The sequence below is a fragment of the Populus nigra genome, chromosome 7, assembly GCF_951802175.1.
Source record: "Populus nigra chromosome 7, ddPopNigr1.1, whole genome shotgun sequence".
Lineage (NCBI taxonomy): Eukaryota > Viridiplantae > Streptophyta > Magnoliopsida > Malpighiales > Salicaceae > Populus > Populus nigra.
Genome location: NC_084858.1, coordinates 9,589,125 through 9,611,612, shown reverse-complemented (window position 1 = coordinate 9,611,612; position 22,488 = coordinate 9,589,125). Strand labels below are relative to the sequence as shown.

At 33.5% G+C, this 22,488-nt stretch overlaps 1 protein-coding gene across 4 annotated transcripts; it reads left to right on the top strand.

The window, feature by feature from the left end:
* The first annotated feature begins 15,300 nt into the window (after nt 1–15,300).
* LOC133698192 (uncharacterized) lies at nt 15,301–21,242 on the top strand. Of its 4 annotated transcripts, XR_009843026.1 has the most exons (11): nt 15,301–15,468; nt 15,554–15,712; nt 15,786–15,866; nt 17,402–17,497; nt 17,582–17,620; nt 18,471–18,563; nt 18,753–18,896; nt 19,456–19,563; nt 20,516–20,596; nt 20,896–20,947; nt 21,047–21,242. XR_009843026.1 is itself a non-coding variant. In XM_062121042.1 (10 exons), the coding sequence occupies exons 1-10, from the start codon at nt 15,367–15,369 to the stop codon at nt 21,079–21,081; spliced, it is 909 nt and encodes a 302-aa protein (XP_061977026.1). In that variant the 5' UTR covers nt 15,303–15,366; the 3' UTR covers nt 21,082–21,242. The 4 variants fall into 4 exon arrangements, 2 of the variants coding, with proteins under 2 accessions (XP_061977026.1, XP_061977027.1); XR_009843025.1 differs by having other exon boundaries at nt 20,516–20,947; XM_062121042.1 differs by lacking the exon at nt 20,516–20,596 and having other exon boundaries at nt 15,303–15,468.
* The last annotated feature ends 1,246 nt before the right edge of the window (nt 21,243–22,488 follow it).

The following is a 22,488-nucleotide window of genomic DNA, read 5'->3' as shown; positions in this document are numbered from 1 at the left end:
GGCAACAATAATTTTTTAGCTGACAATGGCAATGAAGAGTTGACAAGTGAAGAGAACCAGGAGGAGATGGTTGCACCAGAGATTACACTGCATGCACTAACATGGTGGACTGTACCCAAAACCATGAGGATATCGGTAAAAATTGGTTCCCACCACGTCATTGTATTAATCGACAATGGGTCAACTCATAATTTTATTAGTGAGCGAATGGCTAATATGTTGAGACTACTGGTAGTGCCAACAAACACGTTTTCAGTTCGGGTTCCCCATGGAGAGAACCTCAAATGCAAAGGGCGGTTTGAGGAGGTACAAATAGACCTATAAGGCACTCTTTTTTCCTTAACCTTTTATTCTTTACCGCTCACAGGATTCGATGTCGTTATGGGAATTCAATGGCTTGAGCTATTGGGTTCTGTGGTTTGTGACTAGAAACGGTTAACTATGGAATTTGTGTGGGAAGGCCAAACAAAGAAGTTGGTGGGCGTCGATGGGCAAGATATTCTAGCAGCATCCTTCAAGGAAATCTCTAAGGAAATTCATCCTAGCAATGTGCTGTTTGCTTTATGCCATCAAGTCACTAATGTGGAATCATCGCAAACTATTCATCCAAGCATGCAAGCAATGTTACAAAATTTCTCTAATCTGTTTGCAAAGCCTTCAAGTTTACCACCAACGAGGGAGATTGATCATGGAATCCCACTTAAAGAAGGTACTGAGCCAGTGAATGTTAGACCTTATAGATACGCACATTATCAGAAGAATGAAATTGAAAAGCAGGTCCAAGAGATGCTGAGGGTCGGTCTTGTTCGCCACAGTACCAGTCCTTTTTTCTTCACCTGTCCTGCTAGTAAAGAAGAAATATGGGAACTGGCTCTTTTGCACAGATTATCGCGCGCTCAACACGGTAACCATTAAGGATCGTTTTCCAATTCCCACAGTTGATGATATGTTGGATGAGTTTTACGGTGCTTCTTATTTTACCAAGCTAGACCTGCAAGCCGGATACCATTAGATGCGAGTAAATCCAAGTGATATTTATAAAACTACTTTTCGCACACATAATGGCCATTTTGAATACTTGGTAATGCCATTTGGTCTGTGTAATGCACCTTCAACCTTTCAGGCTATTATGAACTCTATTTTCTGGCATCATCTGCGAAAATTCATATTAGTTTTCTTTGATGATATTTTGGTTTAGCCCTGATTGGGACACACATTTAGTGCATGTTAAACAAACTTTTGAGATATTAAAGGAGCACCAGTTCTACGTCAAAGCTAGTAAGTGTGTATTCGGCAAACAGGAGATGGAGTATCTAGGGCACATTGTAACTAGCCAAGGCGTGAAAGTGGATGACAGTAAAATTATAGCCATGGTTTCTTGGCCTTCACCCACTAACATATCAGAATTACGAGGATTCTTAGGATTGACGGGCTATTATAGAAAGTTTGTCCAAAGTTATGGTATTATAGCTCGCCCACTCACCAACCTTCTTAAAAAAGGAAAATTCAGATGGCATGAGGAAGCTGAAGCTGCCTTTCTAGCCCTTAAACAAGCCATGACTACCACTTCAACCTTAGCCATGCTGAACTTCAACGACTCCTTCACTATAAAAACCGATGCATTTGGGGAAGGTATTGGTGCAGTCCTATCTCAACAAGGCAAACCAATTGCCTATATGAGTCGCGTCCTGGGACTGACTAAACAATCTTAGTCGACATATGCCAGAGAAATGTTAGCAATCGTGGAAGCCATAAGGATGTGGAGGCCTTACCTTCTTGGTCATAAATTCTTTATTTAGACGGATCAACGCAGCCTCAAATATTTCCTAGACCAACGTGTAGCAACTCCAGAGCAACAAAAATGGGTCACTACGCTCATGGGCTATGACTACAAGATTATTTATAGACCGGGTAGAGAAAACTTCGCAGCAGATGCTCTCTCCTGTAAGCAAGGGAGTCCCATGCTTCACAGTATTTTCACTTCGCAAGTTACATTATGAGAAGAAATCAGAAAAGTTGCAGCAACAGATCCATACATTGAATCAATGGGTCGTGTGGCCAATGACAACCCTAGCGGATCATATACATGGCGTCAAGGTTTACTACTCTATAAAGGAAGGATCATTGTTCCAGACGTTTCATCATTAAGAACTACGCTGCTACATGAAGTGCATAACACCAAGGTAGGGGGTCATTCAGGTATCCTTCGTACACTTAAAAAATTACGTTCACAGTTTTATTGGCCTGGGATACATAAATCAGTACAGTATTATATCAGAGGGTGTGAGATTTGTCAGAAGGTGAAAGTCAAAACACTATCTCCAGCTGGGTTTCTTTAACCTCTGCTAATCTTGTGTCAAGTCCGGGATGATATTACTCTTGATTTTATTGAAGGATTGATGCTGTCTCAAGGGAAGGACACTATCATGGTAGTGGTCGATCAGTTGAGTAAGTCTGCTCATTTCCTTCCTCTGAGTCACCCTTTTACTGCAAAAACTATGGCAGAAAAATTCATGGAAGGCATCATCAAGCTACATGGCATGCCCAAATGGTCAGTGATCGGGATCTCATCTTTATCAGCTGTTTCTGGCAGGAATTCTTCAAGATGTCAGGCACCAAACTCCAACTTAGTTCTGCATATCATCCCCAAACAGATGGCCAAATTGAGGTTATCAACCGCTGTGTTGAGTAATACCTTCAATGTTTTGTTCATCAATGGCCAAGGAAGTGGTGTTGTTACTTACCATGGGCTGAGTATTGGTATAATACCACTTTTCACATTTCCACAGGGATGACTCCTTTTCAAGCACTATATAGTCGTCTTCCGCCTTCCATTCCCATCTACACTGCAGGTTTTTCTCCAGTGCATAAAGTCGATCGCCAGCTATTGAGTCGCGATGATCTCCTACAGCAATTGAAAACCAACTTAGCTAGCTCAATGAATAAAATGAAGCAGTTGGCAAACCAAAAATGGAGAGATATCTCTTTTAATATTGGCGATTAGATTCTTTTAAAGTTGCATCCCTATCCCCAGCAAATGGTTTTCAAAAGAGTCTTCCAAAAATTACCTAGCTGATTTTATGGTCCGTACAAGATCATTGAGAAGATTGGTTCTGTGGCATACAAATTACAATTACCAGAAGGAGCGTGCATTCATCTGGCATTTCATATGTCATTACTTAAAAAATTCTATGACAACATGGCACTTACGGAGAAGACAATAGTCGCATTACCACCAGTCACTAATGAAGGAGTCATTTTCTTAGAACCTCAAGCTATCTTAGACCTCGTTGGATTAAACAGGGCACCCAGCTTATCGAAGAAAGTATGGTGCAATGGCAACACCTTTCAGCCGAGGAACGTGGGAACTGACTTAATAGATGCAGACGCTATTTCCAGCTATGGACCTTATGGACAAGGCTCCATTTGTTGGGGGAGGTATTGATAGGCCATGACATTCTTAACGTAACTGTAGGCCAAATCCCAAATATTTGGGATAAACTAAAGAAGTCATTGGATGGAAAAAGAAGGAGCATGCAACGTGGAAACGTGAAACGTGAAAAAGCTGTTGCAGCAGTTGCATGTTACATGCAACGTGGGAAAGGGTCGTGGCAGTTGAGCAATATATGGTAGAAGTGGAATAAATCCTCTACAGCAGAGAGTTAACGTATTATTTTTTATGTTAAGATGTATTTTGAATTTCAGTTATTGCTATTTGTTTTCCCATTATTTCAGTATTTTGTTATGGTTGGGCTTATATATTCAAGCCAAGAACCTATCATGAATAATAAGAAAAATATATCTAAATATTGGTACATTCTCACTAGAAAAGAATTATTTATCATTCATAAATCTATCTTGGGACCTATCGTTATATTCGACTTCTATATAAGAACATGCAATTATATATTATTTACCAGATTTTTAAGAAATCAAGTTATAAGCAAGAAAATATCATAATCACTAGTAGACTTTTGGTCATCAACACTACTACCCTAATCAAAATCTTTAAACCAATTGAGAGAGAAATCACTCTAACGAGCCAAGTGCATCTTAAAGGATGAAGTACCACATAAATAATGTAAGATGTGTTTAACTGTCAAACAATAAACATTAATGAGAGAATGAATAAATTGACATACCTTGTTAATCACAAAATAAACATCAAGTTGTGTGGATGTAAGAAACTAATAAGAAGTATCCAGTTGACTTGAATAATGAAGAGCATATGATAATAGGAGTAGCAATGAGTTTACACTTAGACATGTCAAACTTATAAAGAAGATTAGAAATGTATCATTGTTATGAAAGAAGCAAACCATCTATAGTAAAAGAAACCTCGATACCAAGAAAGTAATGAGGTGAGCCAAGGAAAAAACAAAATAGAAACTTAATAATTAAACATGTTATAAGATGTTAAAGGAAGGCATGATTATCATCAGTTAGAAAAATATCATCAACATAAATAAAAAAGAATATATAGCATTGGCAGAACAAAGAATGAACAAGAAAGTATCAGTTTGGAGTTATGAAACCTTAAGGAAACTATAATGGTAGTTGTTGATGTTATTGAACCATAATGATTTTATATTCAATAATTATATCTTGAATGAGTTAAACAATTTACTCTATCATGTGTATGGTTCTATCAATAATACTAAAGTGTTATAGGAATCCTTGGATTGGAAGTACAAGACTATTATTGAGAAGTTGTCACCATCTTAGAAAGTTTTCAAGAACTACCTTAAACATAAGTAAAAAATATGAAAGTTGAAGATCTTATTATGATATTAAGATAAGAATGGATAATAAGTTTGTCAAAAGAAGAGCAAGCTCCTCCTTGATGGCCCATGGAGAAAATATGGTTGAATAAGTGGGGAAATTCAATAGCAAAAACAATCAAAAGCCAAAGCTTGTTGTAAAAAGTGAAGACATCAACAATATTTTTCAATAACAAATGCTACCTATATATGGTATGTATAGGGTCAAATTGACATCTTAAAAAAAGGGGTAGTTGCCCCTTAATACTTTTTAAAAAATTATAATTGTAATGATTAGTTTTAAGATTTTAAATTGGCCTATTTATTCTTAGCCTTAGGCATATGTATTTCATAATGGTGTTCTTGGAATAATTATATATAAAATAATTTTTTAAAATTTATGATTGTTTTAGTTTAATTTATAACCTAATTATGTTTTATTTCACTGTAATATTATATATTGGAGTAATATTTACAACCTTAACTAATAATATATAATGAAATAGTATTTTCCTTCTGTGTTTTTCATCAATAGATCCTAACTCAATCCTTATATATATTTTCCACCATTTGTAAAGGTTGAAGTAAAATTACTTTCTCATTCATGAAATTAGTTCCTCGGTTAGTTACCTTTTATAGCATTAGGTCTCTTTAACATATTCATATATGATATTGGTGATGCAACAAAAACAATTAGCAACTTGTCATTTAGGACAAGCCTAAATGCAAGGCTATCATATCGTTTAAAATAGCCTACTATTTGGTTAGGGACCAAACAAAAGAAAGAAAACATAATGGAGAAAAATGAAAAGGAAAGAAATTGGCATGCGAGAGAGAAGAAAGGAGAATAATGGTGCCAAATCAAGATGAAGAGGAAAAAAAAGAAAAAGAAAGAAAGAATGAGATGCTGGAGACACAAAAAATATCTTACGAGTACATGAGTGGAACCATAAGAAAGATCTCTCAAGGAAAATCCAATGATATCAAAATTAGACACCATCGATGGTAGGACAAAGCCATGTATGCCGCCACATGCTGTAATGGCTTATTACTTGTAAGAAAGTTAGTATGACACTAAACTCTCCTATGCTTATGTATAAACTATCAGTATAATGCCTACCTTTACCTACCTTTCTCGTCAAGGGATATTTTCTACCAACCTATCTCCTCAATGGGCACCAACCTTTTTCACTGGTCAATTGTAAGCTCTAATATTTCACACCAATAGCACAATAAGACACAATAACTAAAAACATATTTTTCTTCACTCTCTACAAAGTACATGCGAGGACAATTAATTATTCCATATTATTTCTCTAGTCTCCATAAGGTAAGTTAATGTGAATGATGTTTAAAAATACCTCGAGTCACCAAGTAAACAACATTTAACACAAGTTCTCAAGAAATTCACACAACCATTCACTCTTTTAAGCTTTTTTAGTTGTACTTTCCTTCCCTTTTTATAAGTTACTAACTTAAGTATTGAAGATTCCTCTATTTTAATAAGGGACTTGTTTTATAGGAAATACCAAGCCTAAAGATAACACCCACATTCAATCCAATCACCTTAGCTTATGTAGTCGTGGAAAGCCTAAACTCGGTATGAACTTTTCAATGACTTTATTATGGCATTGTTGGTGAAAATCAAATAAAAGCTAGTTTATTCATGCTTCACTCCTCACCTAAAGGTGCTTTCTATAACTGATGACTTAGAAACTCCAAAACAAGAGAGATTAACCCACCTCCCCATCGTAAGCACTCAAGCTACTTTAGATCTCCAATAACTCCTTCATCAAGTGAAAAAGCTCAACAATGTTATTCTAGCTATACAATAACTTTGCATTCTTTCATTCCCGTAATAGAAAATGCAACACTTAGCATCATTGCATGCACCATTAAGTACACATAGACATCAGTTCTTTAAAGGATAATGGTAGAATGATATGGAAGAAAGTAGACACGAGAATACTTATTCTTCTACTTTACAAAGAATTTATTTTTGTTGTGAAGAACTTTCCCACACTAGACGTTCCAAAAATAGTTATCGGCATCAATATTCCTTTGAGTCTCACTTACTATTTCTCATCAAAATACCTCGATGTGATATAAGTTTAGTAAATCTACATGTTTTTAAGAATAAACATCGCCTTACTAGGTGAGAGATTCTCCACTTTGTGAATAGGTGTTGTACACCTATCTTTCCAAAGATTGCGTCTCTACAAAGACAAACTTAGACAACTACAATGGAGTTACAAACCTAAAAGAACATATATAGAATGTTTGAATCATCCTACAATTTGTGACACCTAGAAAAAGATGTTATGTGTTATAAGAATGCTAGGTTAAGTAATGTAAGAATAAGTAAGAAGTTGATCATTACCTAATGACATCACTATTTCTTAGCATGAGTTATTTTGAGTGAAAAATCAAGGTGTGACTTAGTGTTGATAAAGTAGGGGGGATGATTTAGAAACATCATAATGGGTTCACAAGGATAGAGGAGCACTTAAAGTCAAACTTGTATCAAGAGTGTTACTTGTCAAAAAGGGAGAGATTAATTGATGCGCACATATGAGTCATGAACCTTAATTAGGAAGAGCTTAATAATGATAATAATGTTAACAAGAACTTATTTAGAAACAAAAGTTGTATAAAGCTTAAAAAGATGATTGTCAAATTAGTACATTGGAAAATTGGACAATTTCGATGATTAACCTTATGATAAGATTAGGGCTTGAAAAAGATAGCATTTGAAGGAGGTTTCTTCATAAGAGATGTAGGAGGCGATGTTAGGGTTCCATCAGATCTGACCTTGCTTAATTGGGAGTTGTGTAACTCCAGATATAATCCTAAAATCAAGTAAAGGTCTAAACCGATGTAAGCCTAGAAAATATTCAGAATGCTATTGTGATTGTTTGATTTGAACCTTAAAAGAATATAATATAGAGTTGGTTTCTATACAAATGTGGTAGGTATAGATGTTACCTTTCAAATGAAATTAACCTTGCTTAATTTGGAGTTATGTAACTCTAAATATGAGCCAACAGTTGAGTAAAGGTCTACCCTGCATAAAACTAGACAAATTGTAATTATGATGGTTTAAAATGAGCCCTAAAATGATATAATTTAGAGTTGGTTTTTTTACAAAAGTCGTAGGCTATGTTAGCTTTCAAATGGAATTGGTATTTATAAATTTGAAACTATATAACTCCCAATATGACTTAAAAATCAAAGGAAGGTCAAATTCAACTTTACTAGACAAATTTCAATAAGTATAATAACGGATGGATTTGGGTATTTCAAGGACATAAACGGGTTTCATTACCCTAATAAAGTTGTAAATTAGTGTCTTATCTTTCGAAAGATCCAAGTCATGTTCAAAACCAAGACCTAGAACTCTACTTATAAATAAAATATAAAACAATGCTCTTGAGTAAAAAAAATAGGGATAGAAAGTGTAATGAGGAAATTAGTTGAAGGAAAATGAATTCATGGTAATGAACTTACGTGAATGAGATTTGAATGATATTATGAGAATTCACATTATGATAAAGTTATGAAGTGTACTTATGATATCTTTTAATCTAAAACAAAAGAGGTGTTTAGAGCAAGTTCATCTACGGTTAGAAGGACTCATCACACCTTGTCTTTTCAATTCATGTAAACTTATTGATAAATTTCAGAATTCATTTTTTTATTACTTCAATAAATATTACAATGAATATGAGTACCTTGCATATATTGATATGTATCAAACTAGCGATGATATTATTGGAATGGATAAGAGTACATAATGTACATTGGTATGAATCAAATTAGTTATATTAACGTTTGAATGGACATGAGTACCTTGTGTATAGTGGTATAGATCAAATTATTTGTATTAATGTTTGAATGAACATGAGTACCTTACACGCATTGTTATGTATCAAATTAATTATGTTATTATTAGAATGGATATGAATAGCTTACATACATTGATAGGTATCAAATTAGCCATGATAACTTTAGAAAAGACATGTGTATTTTACATGCCTTGATATGGATTGTTTATATATAATGACTTGAAGGTTGAGGGAGAAATGATGGATACTTGGTTATTGTAGTGTCGATGGCTAATGATACATTACGATGATACTTAACACCACAATGAGGGTGGCTAAGGGTATACATTGATACTTGGCATAATGATGAGGGTGACCAAAGTTATGTATTGATACTTACCACCATGATGAGGGTGACTAAGGACATGAGTTGATACATGGCACTATGATAAGGGTGACAAAGGTTATGTATTGATACTTACCACCATGATGAGGGTGGCTAAGGACATGAGTTGATATTTAGCACTATGATAAGGGTGATTAAAGTTATAAGTTGATACTTGGCACCGTGATGAGGTTGACCAAGGTGATATATTATACTTAGCATCGTGATGAGAGTGACCAATGTTATGTGAATGATGTTTAGTGACTATAATGTCAGTAACTAAGGTGGTGGGTGAATGATACTTGGCAATCGTGGTTCCAATGGTTGTGGTATTCATATTGCTCCAATACTTAGTCATTAGGAGATAGTGACTAAAAGGTAATGTATGTTGATATACTTAGTCCTCGGAGGTGGGTAACTACGATCATGGTTTAAATGAATACATAGTCACCGTAAGATCGGTAGCTACAGTGGGGACTATGGTATTGATGAAGTCAATAATGAATTGTCAAAATATAAATGATTAAGGGAATAATTATTAATTGTTGAAGGAGTAATGATATTATGATTTGTCAAAATATAAATGATTAAGAGAATAAATTATTAATTGTTGAGGGAGCAATAATATTATGAATTGTTGAAATATAAATGATCAAGAGAATGAAGTATGTATTATCAAAACATCAAGTGTTAAGAAAATACTTACGGCTAAAGGGATGACTGATAAACATGAAGGAATGGATGTCCTATGTTTGGCTAAAATTGACTTCTGATTTTCTTTGTAAAAGCATAAGGAATAAATAGCAACTATTAATTGGGAAGAGTTATGTGAGAACTTCATATCATAATGATTATACTATACTAACTAATATGAAAAAATGATAATGATGATATTCATATGTTATCTGATTTTGTATTAGTGTTAAACAATATGATTGATGATGTTATAAAGAATTCTCTTATATACATAACTGTTATTTATTATAGGTTATAGTTGCATTGCCAACATTCTTATTTTTTTTGTATGATTTTTCTATGTAAACTTATGCCTGAAAAATACTAGGCCTCTGTAATATTTTCCTAACATGTAGTCATTAAATATGTATGTATTAAACAAATTGTGTACATGTATTATAATGAGATATCTTGAAATGAATAGTATGCTTGTTGTTATAGAAGATAATTGATAAGTGTCAATGGTAACTTACAAAATGGATGAAATACACACACACACACTAAAAAAGCACAAAATTACACTAAAAATTTCTAATGTATTGTGAAAAGAGATGTAGAAAATTAAGGTCATTATGGGCAAGGAACAAACAAAAGAGAAAAACAAAACAAGGATAAAAAAAAAAAAACAAGAAGGAAGAAAACTAACATGCTAAAGAAAAGAGAGAAGAATTATGACATGGAAATCAAAGAAGGAAAGAGAAAAAAAATAAATAAAGTGATGCTAAAGATATACTAATCAGCACAAACACGACATCATTTAAAATATCACGTCAAAACAAACTTGACACCAAAAATAGCAATTATCAATCGCAGGATGAAGCCACAGGCCCACACGTATTACCATAAGTTGTGATGGCTTATCTACATGTTGGTGATGTAATATACATGCCAACAATTTTTTTTCTTTTTTCTCCATTTTAGTCCCCAATTCTTATACAATTATCCAGTTCAGTTTCTGAAATTAAATTATCGAGAGGAAAGGGATATAACAAAAGGAAAGAAAGGGAAAAACACTATTCCCCCTACATAAACAACATTTACCTCCTACAAACACTATTCATATCTCATAAAAACTATTCATCTCCAACTACTCTTGTGCTAAAAAGACCACTCTTTAGCCAATAAGAATGCCTTCAAGCTAAAGAAAATGCTCTCCAGCTCATAGATTTGTTCTCTTACCTAAACATTTACTGTAAACTAGGCCTCGTCCCATCTATTTTTGGACTAAATCGTCTTGCGCAACTTATTCATATTATACAATATACTAAAAGGGATCATTGCCTATATTACTGTTTACATAGACACAAGCATTGTAGATTGGAGTAGTGTAATGACAAAGTTGTCCTTACCATAGAGACTTAGAAAGGTTGCAAGGGGAGGGTGGGGTTGTCTTTTCACTGGGATGTATATGACATTGAAAAGATGGTTGGGGAGAAAATGGTCAGCTCCATTTTTGGTGGGGCTATAGGCCTCAGATTGCAGACACTTGGCAATAGGACAGGTAAACCCTAGGTGCTTGCTCGCCAAGTGGGGCTGCAGGCCACAATTTGCAGATAGATGGTGCTGAGGCTGCCCTAGGCACTAAGACCAAACCCGCACGCATGGCTGAAGATCCAAGCGAGCGAGTCTCGGGCTACCATAGGTGTTAGGGCCAAACCCACACGCACGGATGAAGATGCGAGCGGGTTTGAAGACCCGCTCGGGACGCCTTAGCCTTGGGTCCTGTATCAGGACCCAATGTTGTGGGTCCGACGTCAAAACCCATTACTTATGGGTCTTAGTCAAGACCCATTTCACTTCGGTCTTGCGTTAGGACCAATCTCTCTTGGGTCTTTTCTTAGGACTCAAGGTTCTTGAGTCTTGAGTTTATTAATATAATTGTTTGTGTTATAAATATTATTATTTTAATTATAACTCAAGGTATTCATATTAAAAATATTAGAATTTGTGTTCGAAATATTATTATTTTTATTATAATTAATATTAATATAAAAAATATTATTATTTGTGCTATAAATATTGTTATTTTTATTATAATTCTTTTATGTGCTCTAGACACAGAACCAATTTGCCTTGGGTCTTGCGTATCAAAAATATTATTATTGGTATTATAAATATTATTACTTTTATTATAACTCAAAGTATTCATATAAAAAATATTATAATTTTTATTCGAAATATTTTTTTTTATTATAACTCAAAGTATTCATATAAAAAAAAATATAATTATTTATGTTATTTGAGTCTTAGGTTTCTAAATATTATTATTTGTGTTATAAATATTGTTATTTTTATTATAATTAAAATTATTAATATAAAAATTATTATTAATTGTATTATAAATATTATTATTTTTATTTTAATAATATTATTTATAAAATAATTAATAAATTTGAAAAATAATTATTATCATTATTGAAAAACAATCTTAGATTTGATTTGAAGGGTAAAATTAAAAATTGTTGTTGTTGTTGTTATTATCATTAATAAAAAAATTTTAAAATAGTATTATTACTATTGAAGAAAAACTGATTTTTTTAAAAAGATTAAAAAATAAAAATTTGAATAGACAAGTTAAATAGACTCGAAGCTCTTGGGTTTCGCGTTGCAGCCAAACCCAATAATTTTGGTCTTATATTTTTTGATGTTTTTTTTTTTAAATAAAAAGTTGGTCTGCGATTGGGTTGTCTTTCCACTGGGATGCATTTGACATTAAATGGATGGTTGGGGAGAAAATAGTCAATTTCAGTTTTGGTGGGGTTGTAGTGCTTGGGACGCGAACACCTGGTGCTAGGGCTGGCAAGCCTTGAGCATCGAGCCAAACCCGCTTGGGACGCGGACACCTGGTGCTAGGGCTGGCAAGCCTTGAGCACCGAGCCAAACCCGCACGCGACACTTGGCGCTGGGGCTGCCTTGCCTGTGCGCTAGGTCAGGTCTTGTGCATGGCTGCAGACCCTGGCAAGACCTAAGGCTCATGAGTCCAGAGTCAGGACCCAATTTTTTTTGGTCCCCGTGAGGACCCAAGGCTCATAGGTCCTGACGCATGACCCAGTTTTCTTGGGTCCTGACGCAGGACCTAGTGCTCTTGGGTCCTGATGCAGGACTCATTAGAGTTGGGTCTTGTAGAGGCAGGTGTAATATTCCACATCGGCGGGTGATGAGTTGGTTGCTGGCCTTATTAGTAATGCTGGTTGCTAATTTGTTAGACGCATTTTGGGGCTATGCGTGGCAGTCAAGAACAAATCCGTGAGCGCGGTAAAGCCCAAAGCGTACAATATCTGGCAGGTTAGGTTGGGTTATGACAGTAAGACCCAAAATAGCTTTGAGTCCGGCTGTACAATAAGACCCAAGAAGTTTGGGGACCCAATAGCACTTGGTCCGGACCCAATTCTCTTGGGTCATGCATGAGGACCCAACTAGATTGGGTCCGGTGTCAGGACCCAATTCTCTTGGTCCGACGTCATGATCCAAGACTAATGGGTCCCGAGTCTGGACCCAATTCTGGTCCTATGTCAAAATCCAAAGGAAATGGGTCATGCCTTTAGACCCATTTCGATTGAGTTCTGCGTCAGGACCCAATTCTTTTGTGTCTTGACTAAGGACCCATTTCGATTGGGTCTTGCATGAGGACTTATTTCGATTAAGTCCTGCCTCCACACCCAATTCTCTCGGGTCCAGGGTAAAGATTTAATTCTCTTGGGTTAAGCGTCAGGACCCAAGGTTTTTGTGTCTTAGATTTCTAAATATTATTATTTGTATTATAAATATTATTATTTTTATTATAATTAATATTATTTGTAAAATAATTAATAAATTTGAAAAAAAATTATTATCAATATTGAAAAACAATCTTAGATTTGATTTGAAGGGTAGAATTAAAAATTATTATTATTATTATTATCATTAATAAATTTAAAAAAATACTATTATTATAATTGAAGAAAAACAAAAACAAATTAAAAAATATAAGAATTTGAATAAACAAATTAAATAGACTTTTTGCATAAAAATTCAACGGTTTTGATCTTGTATTATTTTGATATTTTTTATGAAAATAAAAAGTTAATTCGCGCTGAAGTAGTATAGATGATCTAACTAGTTAATTTTTATGTTTTTTAGTTTTAACCTGTATTTGTGCCGTTGAACTATCTTATTATTATTTTTATTTTAAATTATTATGATATAATAATATTAAAAATAAAAAATATTATTTTAATATATTTTATTAAAAAAAAACACTGAATTTGTTTTATAAAAAAAACAACTTCTACCGTCTCGCAGTATCTACTCTGTTTCTCTGTGTTTTGAAATCGAAATCGCTTCTTCTTCTCTGATTTAGATGCTGTTTGGTAACGTGGTTGCGGGCGAGGTTCACTCGCAACCACGTTAATATGCGTTTGGTAACTAAAATAAAAGCACTTTCAATAGGTAGGACCCACATGACACCGCTGGTTTAGGAGAAGCAGCATTTTGCTGCTTCTCGTATGGGAAAAACAGTTTTTTCAATCGACATCTCATATTTGTCTTGCACTTCTGGTTTGTGGGACCATAATGTTAAAAGGCAGTGGTTTGTGTGCTTTACCATGCACGAAAATAAAACTTGCTCCACTGTAGCTGTTCATAAAGTGAACAATTTTTTTTTAAATTTTTTTTAAAAAACCAGTGCGAGTGAATTAATTCACTCGCATTGTTCACATGAAAAGTTTCATTGTTTTTTTTTTTAAAAAAAATCAGTACAGTTAAGTGATTTTACTCATACTATTCACGTAAACGTGAACAATATTTTTAAATTTGTTTTTTTTTTAAATTAGTTTAAGATGAATTAAATTTAATCATATTGTAATCTTAATTTTTATAAATGATAATATTTTACCTAATTTTATTGCACGCTCAAAAAATTTTAGAAAACTGTAGTTCTTGTCGAATGAATTTTGTACGTAATGAAATTGTAATTTTTTTTAAAAAAAATTGAGTTTTACTCGAAAAACTAGTATTTAATATTATTTAATAACACTATATAAATTAGAAGGATATCGCATGATGACGTAACATTTGTGGAATTTGATTGCAATTTCAATTATGTTCTTGCCAAGTCCGACCCAGTTAAAAAAAATCAGTTTTTATTTTTATTTAAATTGTGTTTTATTCAAAAAATTAGAAGGAGATCGCTTGATGACGTAACAAAAACTTCAGTTTTTGTTGTTGCGCGCGTAAGAAACCGTGGAAAATATAGTCCTTATTTGATAGATTTATTTCGTATGTGATGACATTGCATGTAGTTTAATGGAATAATAAAAAATATTTGATATCAATATTATTTATTTCATGATGTAATAACAGTAGTTAAATCTACAATATTTAAATTAAAAATCATTTATATATATATATATATAATCTCAATTTTAAAAATATTTTTTTAACCAAACACATTAAACTATTTTTTATTCAACCTCAATTTCAACCATAGTTTTAACTAAACATATATTTTTCCAAACCAACCTTAATTAAAAATACTTTTTATAAAATAACTTTTTTAAAACCTCAATCACAACAGCAACCTCAATACCAAACACCGCCTTTATTTAGGAGTAAACTGCTATTGCTCTTCTTTACCCTAGTTTAGTGGGTGTGGCTCTCCATTCTCAATTCTCATCTAAGTATTATGGAGGAAGAAAAGGATGCTTTCTACGTTGTACGGAAAGGGGATATTATTGGGGTTTATAACAACTTCTCTGACTGCCAGCTTCAAGCTCAATCTTCTTCTGTAAATTTACCTTTTCTTTTGCTTAATTTCTACTTAATATTTAAAGAACAACACTTTACTATTTTTATTGATTTTTATTTTGGAGGTGTGCAATCCTTCTGTAAGTGTGTTCAAAGGGTATGGATTGCCTAAGGAGGCGAAAGAGTACCTTTCCTCACATGGGCTCAACAACGCTGCCTATTCTATCCAAGCACCCGATGTTGAAAATGATCTTTTTGGCAAACTTCTTCCTTTCCCTTTTCAGGTCTCCTCAAATTCACTACTCTCTTCTGGTTTTTGTGCTGAACCCCATCAATTCATTGCCTGTATATTTTCAGGAACCAGCTTCTTCTTTTAGAGCGAAAGAATTAGACAACAATTTTCCTCCTAAGCGGTTGCCTCAACCGCTTGAATCAATTGTGAGTTAAGCCACCCTGTAATGTATATCATTTTGAAGTATTTGATATTGTATTAGTAGTGGACACAATGTCAAGAAATTTAGATTTCAATAAAATGTAATTAAAGGTTCTTATGAAGTTGATTGAAGGAAGTTAACTCTTGACAATATATGTGTTTGATTGGAGAATGGAGAAAGTTGCTGCTGTGACCATGTTAACTAAAATTCATTTGGAGTCTTCAGATTGCATAATGCCAAATGATCTTTTTAGATTGCTTGTTGTTGGTTAGTTACTTATTTCTAGTTATTGTAAGATGGGGGATGATAATATGAATTTTGGAACCTTTATTTTGTCAGAAATCTGAATGATAGAGACTACAAAATTTACTACTGTTAATCCATAATCATTAATCAGACTTCTTGTTTTCTCGGGTTCCATAGGAAAACTTGGTCTTTGGAGCAGTTAGGTGAATTATTTTCTACTATTCCCTCTCCAATATTTCTTGGTCTCCAAATTTTGTAGTAATCCTCCCTCATTCTAACCACGTCTGGAGGACCAAAGCAATCTTCCAAAAGTAAGGTAGTGTTTGTTTTTGCAGTGACATTGTGCTTTTGAAAAAAAATGAATTATCTTTGCTTCAAATTTATTTTTTTGGTTGTTTTTGGATTGTTTTGATGTGTTGATGTCAAAAATAAATTTTAAAAAATAAAAAAAATGTTATTTTGATGCATTTCCAAGCGAAGAACACTTTGAAAATCAACTACTACCACAATACCAAACACTACCGAAGACATTTGTTTGGCCATAGCAATTTACTAAGATCAATGCTGGTTATTTATTGTAGGCCAAAGTTGGGAGACTGAGAGTCATCTTTTCTAACATTCACTAGTTGTCTGACAGTTGTGATTTAGCTTGTTTGTTTTTGGTGTCCAGTCATGGGTGATGCATAGTAGGATAACAGAGGTGTTGATGATGTTTTTTTGTGTTCAGTTGATGGGAGGCTGTTTACTTCATCAATACACATCTTGAAGTCATGGCATGAGTAAAAGTGAACAACACCAGTGATTTGCTGTAGGTTAGAAGACCTCACAAGGTCCCATCACCTAACAGTGTGATTTGTGAATTGGCTTGTTTGCTTTGCTTTTGACCAATGGGTGGTGCAGAGTAGGTTAACAGATGCCATGATTAACAGATGCAGTGTAGGTTACTTAAATTGATACACATGCAAAAGTCGTAACATGATTAAAATTGAACTTGATGGCTAAAAGCTGCGTTGATAATTTAGTTCTTATAATAAGTGAGCTACCATTCATCTTCATTCTCCATAGCAGAATTATTTTTTTGAGAACATAGAATGAAAAAAAAAGAAAAGAAAATGTCTTTCTAAATCTTTTTGTTGTGTAATTTGCATCTTCGGTACCCTGTTCTTGATTTTAATTTTTACTACAGCACCCTCGCCTTAGTTTCCCAAAAATAAACAGAAGGACCTAAAGGACTACATTTCTGGTTGATTACTGTGGTTGCTCTCATTTTATTTCTACCTCATTGTTTTGCAGAAATTGCATGGGTCAACATCAATTTCAACAAATCCTCAGAAAAAGTTTCTGAAATCAGATAATGGAGTGGAAGCTAAAAGGATTTCTTCCAGTTGTGTGAGTTGCTATCCTCGGATAGTTACTGTTCTTAGACCATGATACTTGTAATAATTTTAACATTTCTTGTATTTTCATCTCCAGTTATATCGATATTTTGCTTCCCTGTATGCATATTTAATTGTAAGTGCTATTCTCAACTGTCCATGCCCATATTTTCTCACACATGTCCATATGTCAGTATATGAGTGTTAGCTCTACTGTCATGCGCATATGTTTCTTAAGGTCTTATTATTTGTATTTATAGATGGTGTTTGTTCGTTTTTGAATTAGCAATTGTATTTGGTTTGGAATGTTTGTTATGTTTTGGTGATGGGTGTTGTGTAACTTTAGTTCGCTGAATCTAGAATCTGACTTGCACAATGTATTTGGTTTGGAATGTTTGTTATGTTTTGGTGATGGGTATTGTATAAATTCAGTCCACCGAATTTGGAATCTGACCTGGGCAATATTTTTTGTTTAATTTGTTCAAGAACCTATTGTAACAGATACGTATCAGTCCCTGTTTGCATCCAGGGTTGTATTTCTGCTAATTCTTGCGTGTAAAACATGGGGATTTGTCTTTGAAATTTCACTGATGATATCATTTAACCTTAGATCTTTTGCCTCAATAAACCATCACTTAGGTTTAACTGAATTTGCATTATTGATTGATCTTTCTGTCACAAGATGCAAATATTTTCATTTTTGAATCCTGAAATTATTATGCATAGCTTGAGTGTTCCAACTGTTGCAGACACATGGTAAAAGTTAATATTAATTAGTGTCAGTCCTGCATGCGGAGTAAGGGTAGTAAAATTTCCCATGGAATTCATTTCCAGGCTATCATTATAGTTGCCTTGATTTTGATATGAAGTGTCTACTTGCAGCGATCTGTCTAGTTTTTGTTCAAGCCTCATGTATGGCATGGTATAGTATTCTTTAAATCCCAGTTTAACAATAATCTTTAACCATGGGCATGCCCATTGCCCAGCCCTCCTGCATTCTTGAGTTTGATGGTGCTTCAAAAGGAAATCCTGGACCAGCTGGTGCGGGAGCTGTACTACGAGCTGAAGATGGAAGCATGGTAGGTACTTTTGAGTTGAACAAGTCCAAATATCGTGGAGTTTTGGCACTGAACAGTTGTGTGAATTCTGGTAGACTATTTGGTGCAAATATTTCACCTAGGGCAGCACTACTGTTTTGATTTTTTATCAGGCTTTATGTTTATGTATCGAGTTAGATTCTATCTCTTTTGAACTCCATGCTTTGCTAGGTCTGCCGACTTCGTGAAGGGTTAGGAATTGCAACAAATAATGTTGCTGAATATCGAGCTGTACTTTTAGGACTGAAACATGCGCTTAAGAAAGGGTTTAAATACATTTGTGTGCAAGGAGACTCGAATCTTGTCTGTATGCAGGTTTGTTATTTGTTCTTACTTTATTAAATTATTTATTTTGTTTGCTATTGCATCATTAAAGTATTCATTTGTTTTCTAGTTAAAGGTTTTTGCATGTATCAAGTTTTTGGAAACAAAATGACGGAAAATGAAATATAAGAATCACAAATTAAGTTCGAATAAGTGACTTCAAAATGAGGAAAGATACTGGATAGTCCTTTGAAATACCCTGTTGGACCTTGTATCTGAGTGGAGTTCTTTATGTGTTAATTATATTGTATTTATGAGAGTCCTGTTCATGTGTTAATTATATTCTATATCCTAATGCTCTTTTATTTTCTTTGGCAACATTACCATGTGCATATGTTGTAGTATGAAATCATTGACAATTCATGTCAGCAGTAATATTGCAATAAATTTGAGACTTGTTTTTAATTTCTGTTTAAGCAACACACTCATGGTTCTTATCATTTTATTGTTCTGGCTTCTAGCATTGATCTACTTTAGATGTGAATATATCTTTATCTATTTTGATATTTTCTTGTTTAAACTTGTGCTTTTGACAATTACTTGTATACAGATTCAGGGTTTATGGAAATTAAAAAACCAGAATCTGGCTGACTTGTGTAAAGAGGCCAAGGAGCTGAAGGATATGTTCACATCATTCCAGATCAAACATGTTCCTAGGGTACAAGCAGATAATTACTTTTTTACTCAGAAACTGCACTATCTACTTGATGTGTTTTAGTTGCCGCAAATATGTAGATTTACTTCGTATTTAATCATTTATTAAATTTAAGTCACTAAAAGATTCCAAATCTCAAAATTCAAAAAAATCAACATATGTTGTTCAACGGCACTTGATCATTCTAATGACTCGATATAACTAGCTATATATCTAAAAGTTACCTTCTAACTAGTTGAACTACTATTCCTCTTTATATCCACCCCATATGATTTCACCATAGTTGTTATTTCTGTCTTTGCCACTGTTGCTCTCTTTCACCATTTTCTTGCTTTATTAGTTTGGTTCAGTTTCACTTAGAAAGTTTTACCAAAGAAAAGGGTTTAAATGTTGTTGTGATCCATGACCTCTTGACCTAGCATTCCTACCCTTACCATCTCTTTTACAGTTATACAATTTACTTTTATTTTTTATTTGAGTTGACTTGTAAAATTTAATGAATCGCAGTGAATTGAATTTGTTGAATTGCATGATTACATTTGTGATTCACCCCATGAATTGAATTTGTTGTATTGTATGTGATCTGGGATGAATCATAAGATTTGAATTGTGAATTGTGAGAATCTAACAACCTCTCTGATTAAATTACACCGACCAATTTGCTTCTTGTCAATTCATCTAAATGATATAATCACTGATTTGTTGGCTGTCAATTCATCGAAATGATGCTACCTTAAATGTATCTGTCATAAAGCAATCAGCATTTCTTGGTTTCTCATTCAGGTGACCAGCTTTATGAATTTAATCTTTCGGCTTGGAGCCATTGACCTCATGTTATTTTGATAGACTTATATCACTTTTCACATCAGGGTTTTCTGAGCTCATGCATGTGGTTTGATGTCCATTTATGCATCTCTATCATAAACTAATTATCCTTTCACAATATCACATGTAGGAGACAGTTTATCAAATTGATCCTGAGCTTTGGAGCCATTGACCCTAGTGTCATTTTCTTGTCTTTCTTTGCACTTCAAAGGTCTATTGCTCCATATGATTTTTGTCAGTTCATGTCTCTAGTTTGGTGTCTTTTCTATGCATATGGGGGCTACATTAGTCATAATACTGTGTTCTCAACCTCTGCAAGGCTTACCAAATATATATAGTGCAATTCCATCGTCAATGCACTCATCGATTTGAACTGTTATATGCATGGTACTTGTGCTGCGTTGTTGATTTAGTATTTTTTTCTAAGATGGTCATATTGGTAGTGGCAATTTATTTGCATTTGTTTGATAGCCTGATTACAAATGGCATATTCTTTGTTTCATCTTCAAGGAATTCAACTTTGAAGCTGATGTTCAAGCAAACCTGGCTACTAATCTTAGGGGTGAGGACATTCATGCTTTGTGTTTTTATGGATTCTTGCACTTCATGTTGTTTTATGTGTTAGCTTCAGAATAATTGGCTTGTTTGAATTTGTATACAGATGGTCAGACTGAAGAAGATTGTATCAGAAAGTAATTCAGGCCCTAGGGGTTGTGACCATATATCTGTTTTTTAACTTGTAAACAGGAAAACTAGTTGCTCTGGAATTTTGGGACATGGTATACTGTATGGGGCAGAAACTGAAATGATGGGTAATTGTAGTAGAACATATAATTAAATTATCCATTTCTTTTGCAGTTTTTTTTTTTTTTTTGGATGGAAGGTAGAAAGTATGAAATCGTCAGTGCTCTTCGACTCTCTTGTCTTCTTTTCATTAGAGTGTAGTGTTTTCTTACTCATCTAATCTACCTCGCACCGTAGGATATATGGCTCCAAAATCTTGAAATCAATCTCATCCTTGTGCTCCTTCTTAGTTTGTTTACAGAGTTATCGTCACCTTCCACTCAGGCTCGCACTTTATTTCCAAGCAGGGTAAACACTTTTGCATGAGTGGCCTTAGCTTTTCTTTGCATCTCCAATATCTCTTGGTTATGGATGAAATGTAACCTCTAAGGAAATAAAAAGCCAAAATGCTAATCACACATCTATAAATCCCCACGTTATTGGGTTTTGCCCATATCCTAAATATTATAGAGACCTTCATATAGAACAATTAATTCACTTACCTAGATATCTTATATATAACTTAGAATATTATACTATATTGACTTGACACTATTGGGAGTTTGAAATACTCTGAATTGAATTGAATTCAATGATTAAATTAATTTGTGTTTGGAATTTTTTGAGGGTATGAATTTAAATTCCAAAAAAGTTAAGGTGAATCATTAATTAATATAAAAATCTATATATTCAATAATAATTTTGTAATCAATAATATAACACTCTTTCACATCTAGAAAAATCATTATTAAAGACCTAGTCGTGTGCACCTACTTTGTAAGGTGATTTAATTTTAATCATCCATTTGTTTGTAAATTTACTTTGATTATTAACAATATTTTATTATATAAAATATATAATCCATGTATTATGCTAACTAATGTAATTTCTTATTTGATGATTTATGATAATTAATATAATTAACTTTATCTATGTAGTCTTAGTGTGTGTATGTCAGAAAAACGATATTAGGTCCGGTAACAATGAAAATCAATTTACTTAAATCTAATACAATTAACATTCACTTTTAAACTTCTATAAATATTAGGTGTGATCATTTTCGGTACAGTTTAATTTTTACCTAAAAAATAACTAAATCAAATTTATTTTTTTTAAAAACCGAAATCGATTCAAACCAACCGGTTTTGGTTCGGTTATTTTAGAATAAAAATCAAAACCCAATCAATTGGCTCAGTTTTTTCTAATTTGGCTCAGTTTTTTTTTTCTGATTTGGCTTGGTTTTTAACTTTAGTTCGGTTCGATTTGGTTTTTTGGTTTCAGTCTTATGAAACCAAAATGAACCAAACTAGTTAGTTTTTA

Coding starts and splice junctions, on each gene's coding strand:
- LOC133698192 (XM_062121042.1), top strand. CDS start 15,367: ATGGAGGAAGAAAAGGATGCTTTCTACGTTGTACGGAAAGGGGATATT. Junction 15,713..15,785: donor TTCTTCCTTTCCCTTTTCAG/GTCTCCTCAAAT, acceptor GTATATTTTCAG/GAACCAGCTTCTTCTTTTAG. Junction 20,948..21,046: donor CCTGGCTACTAATCTTAGGG/GTGAGGACATTC, acceptor ATTTGTATACAG/ATGGTCAGACTGAAGAAGAT.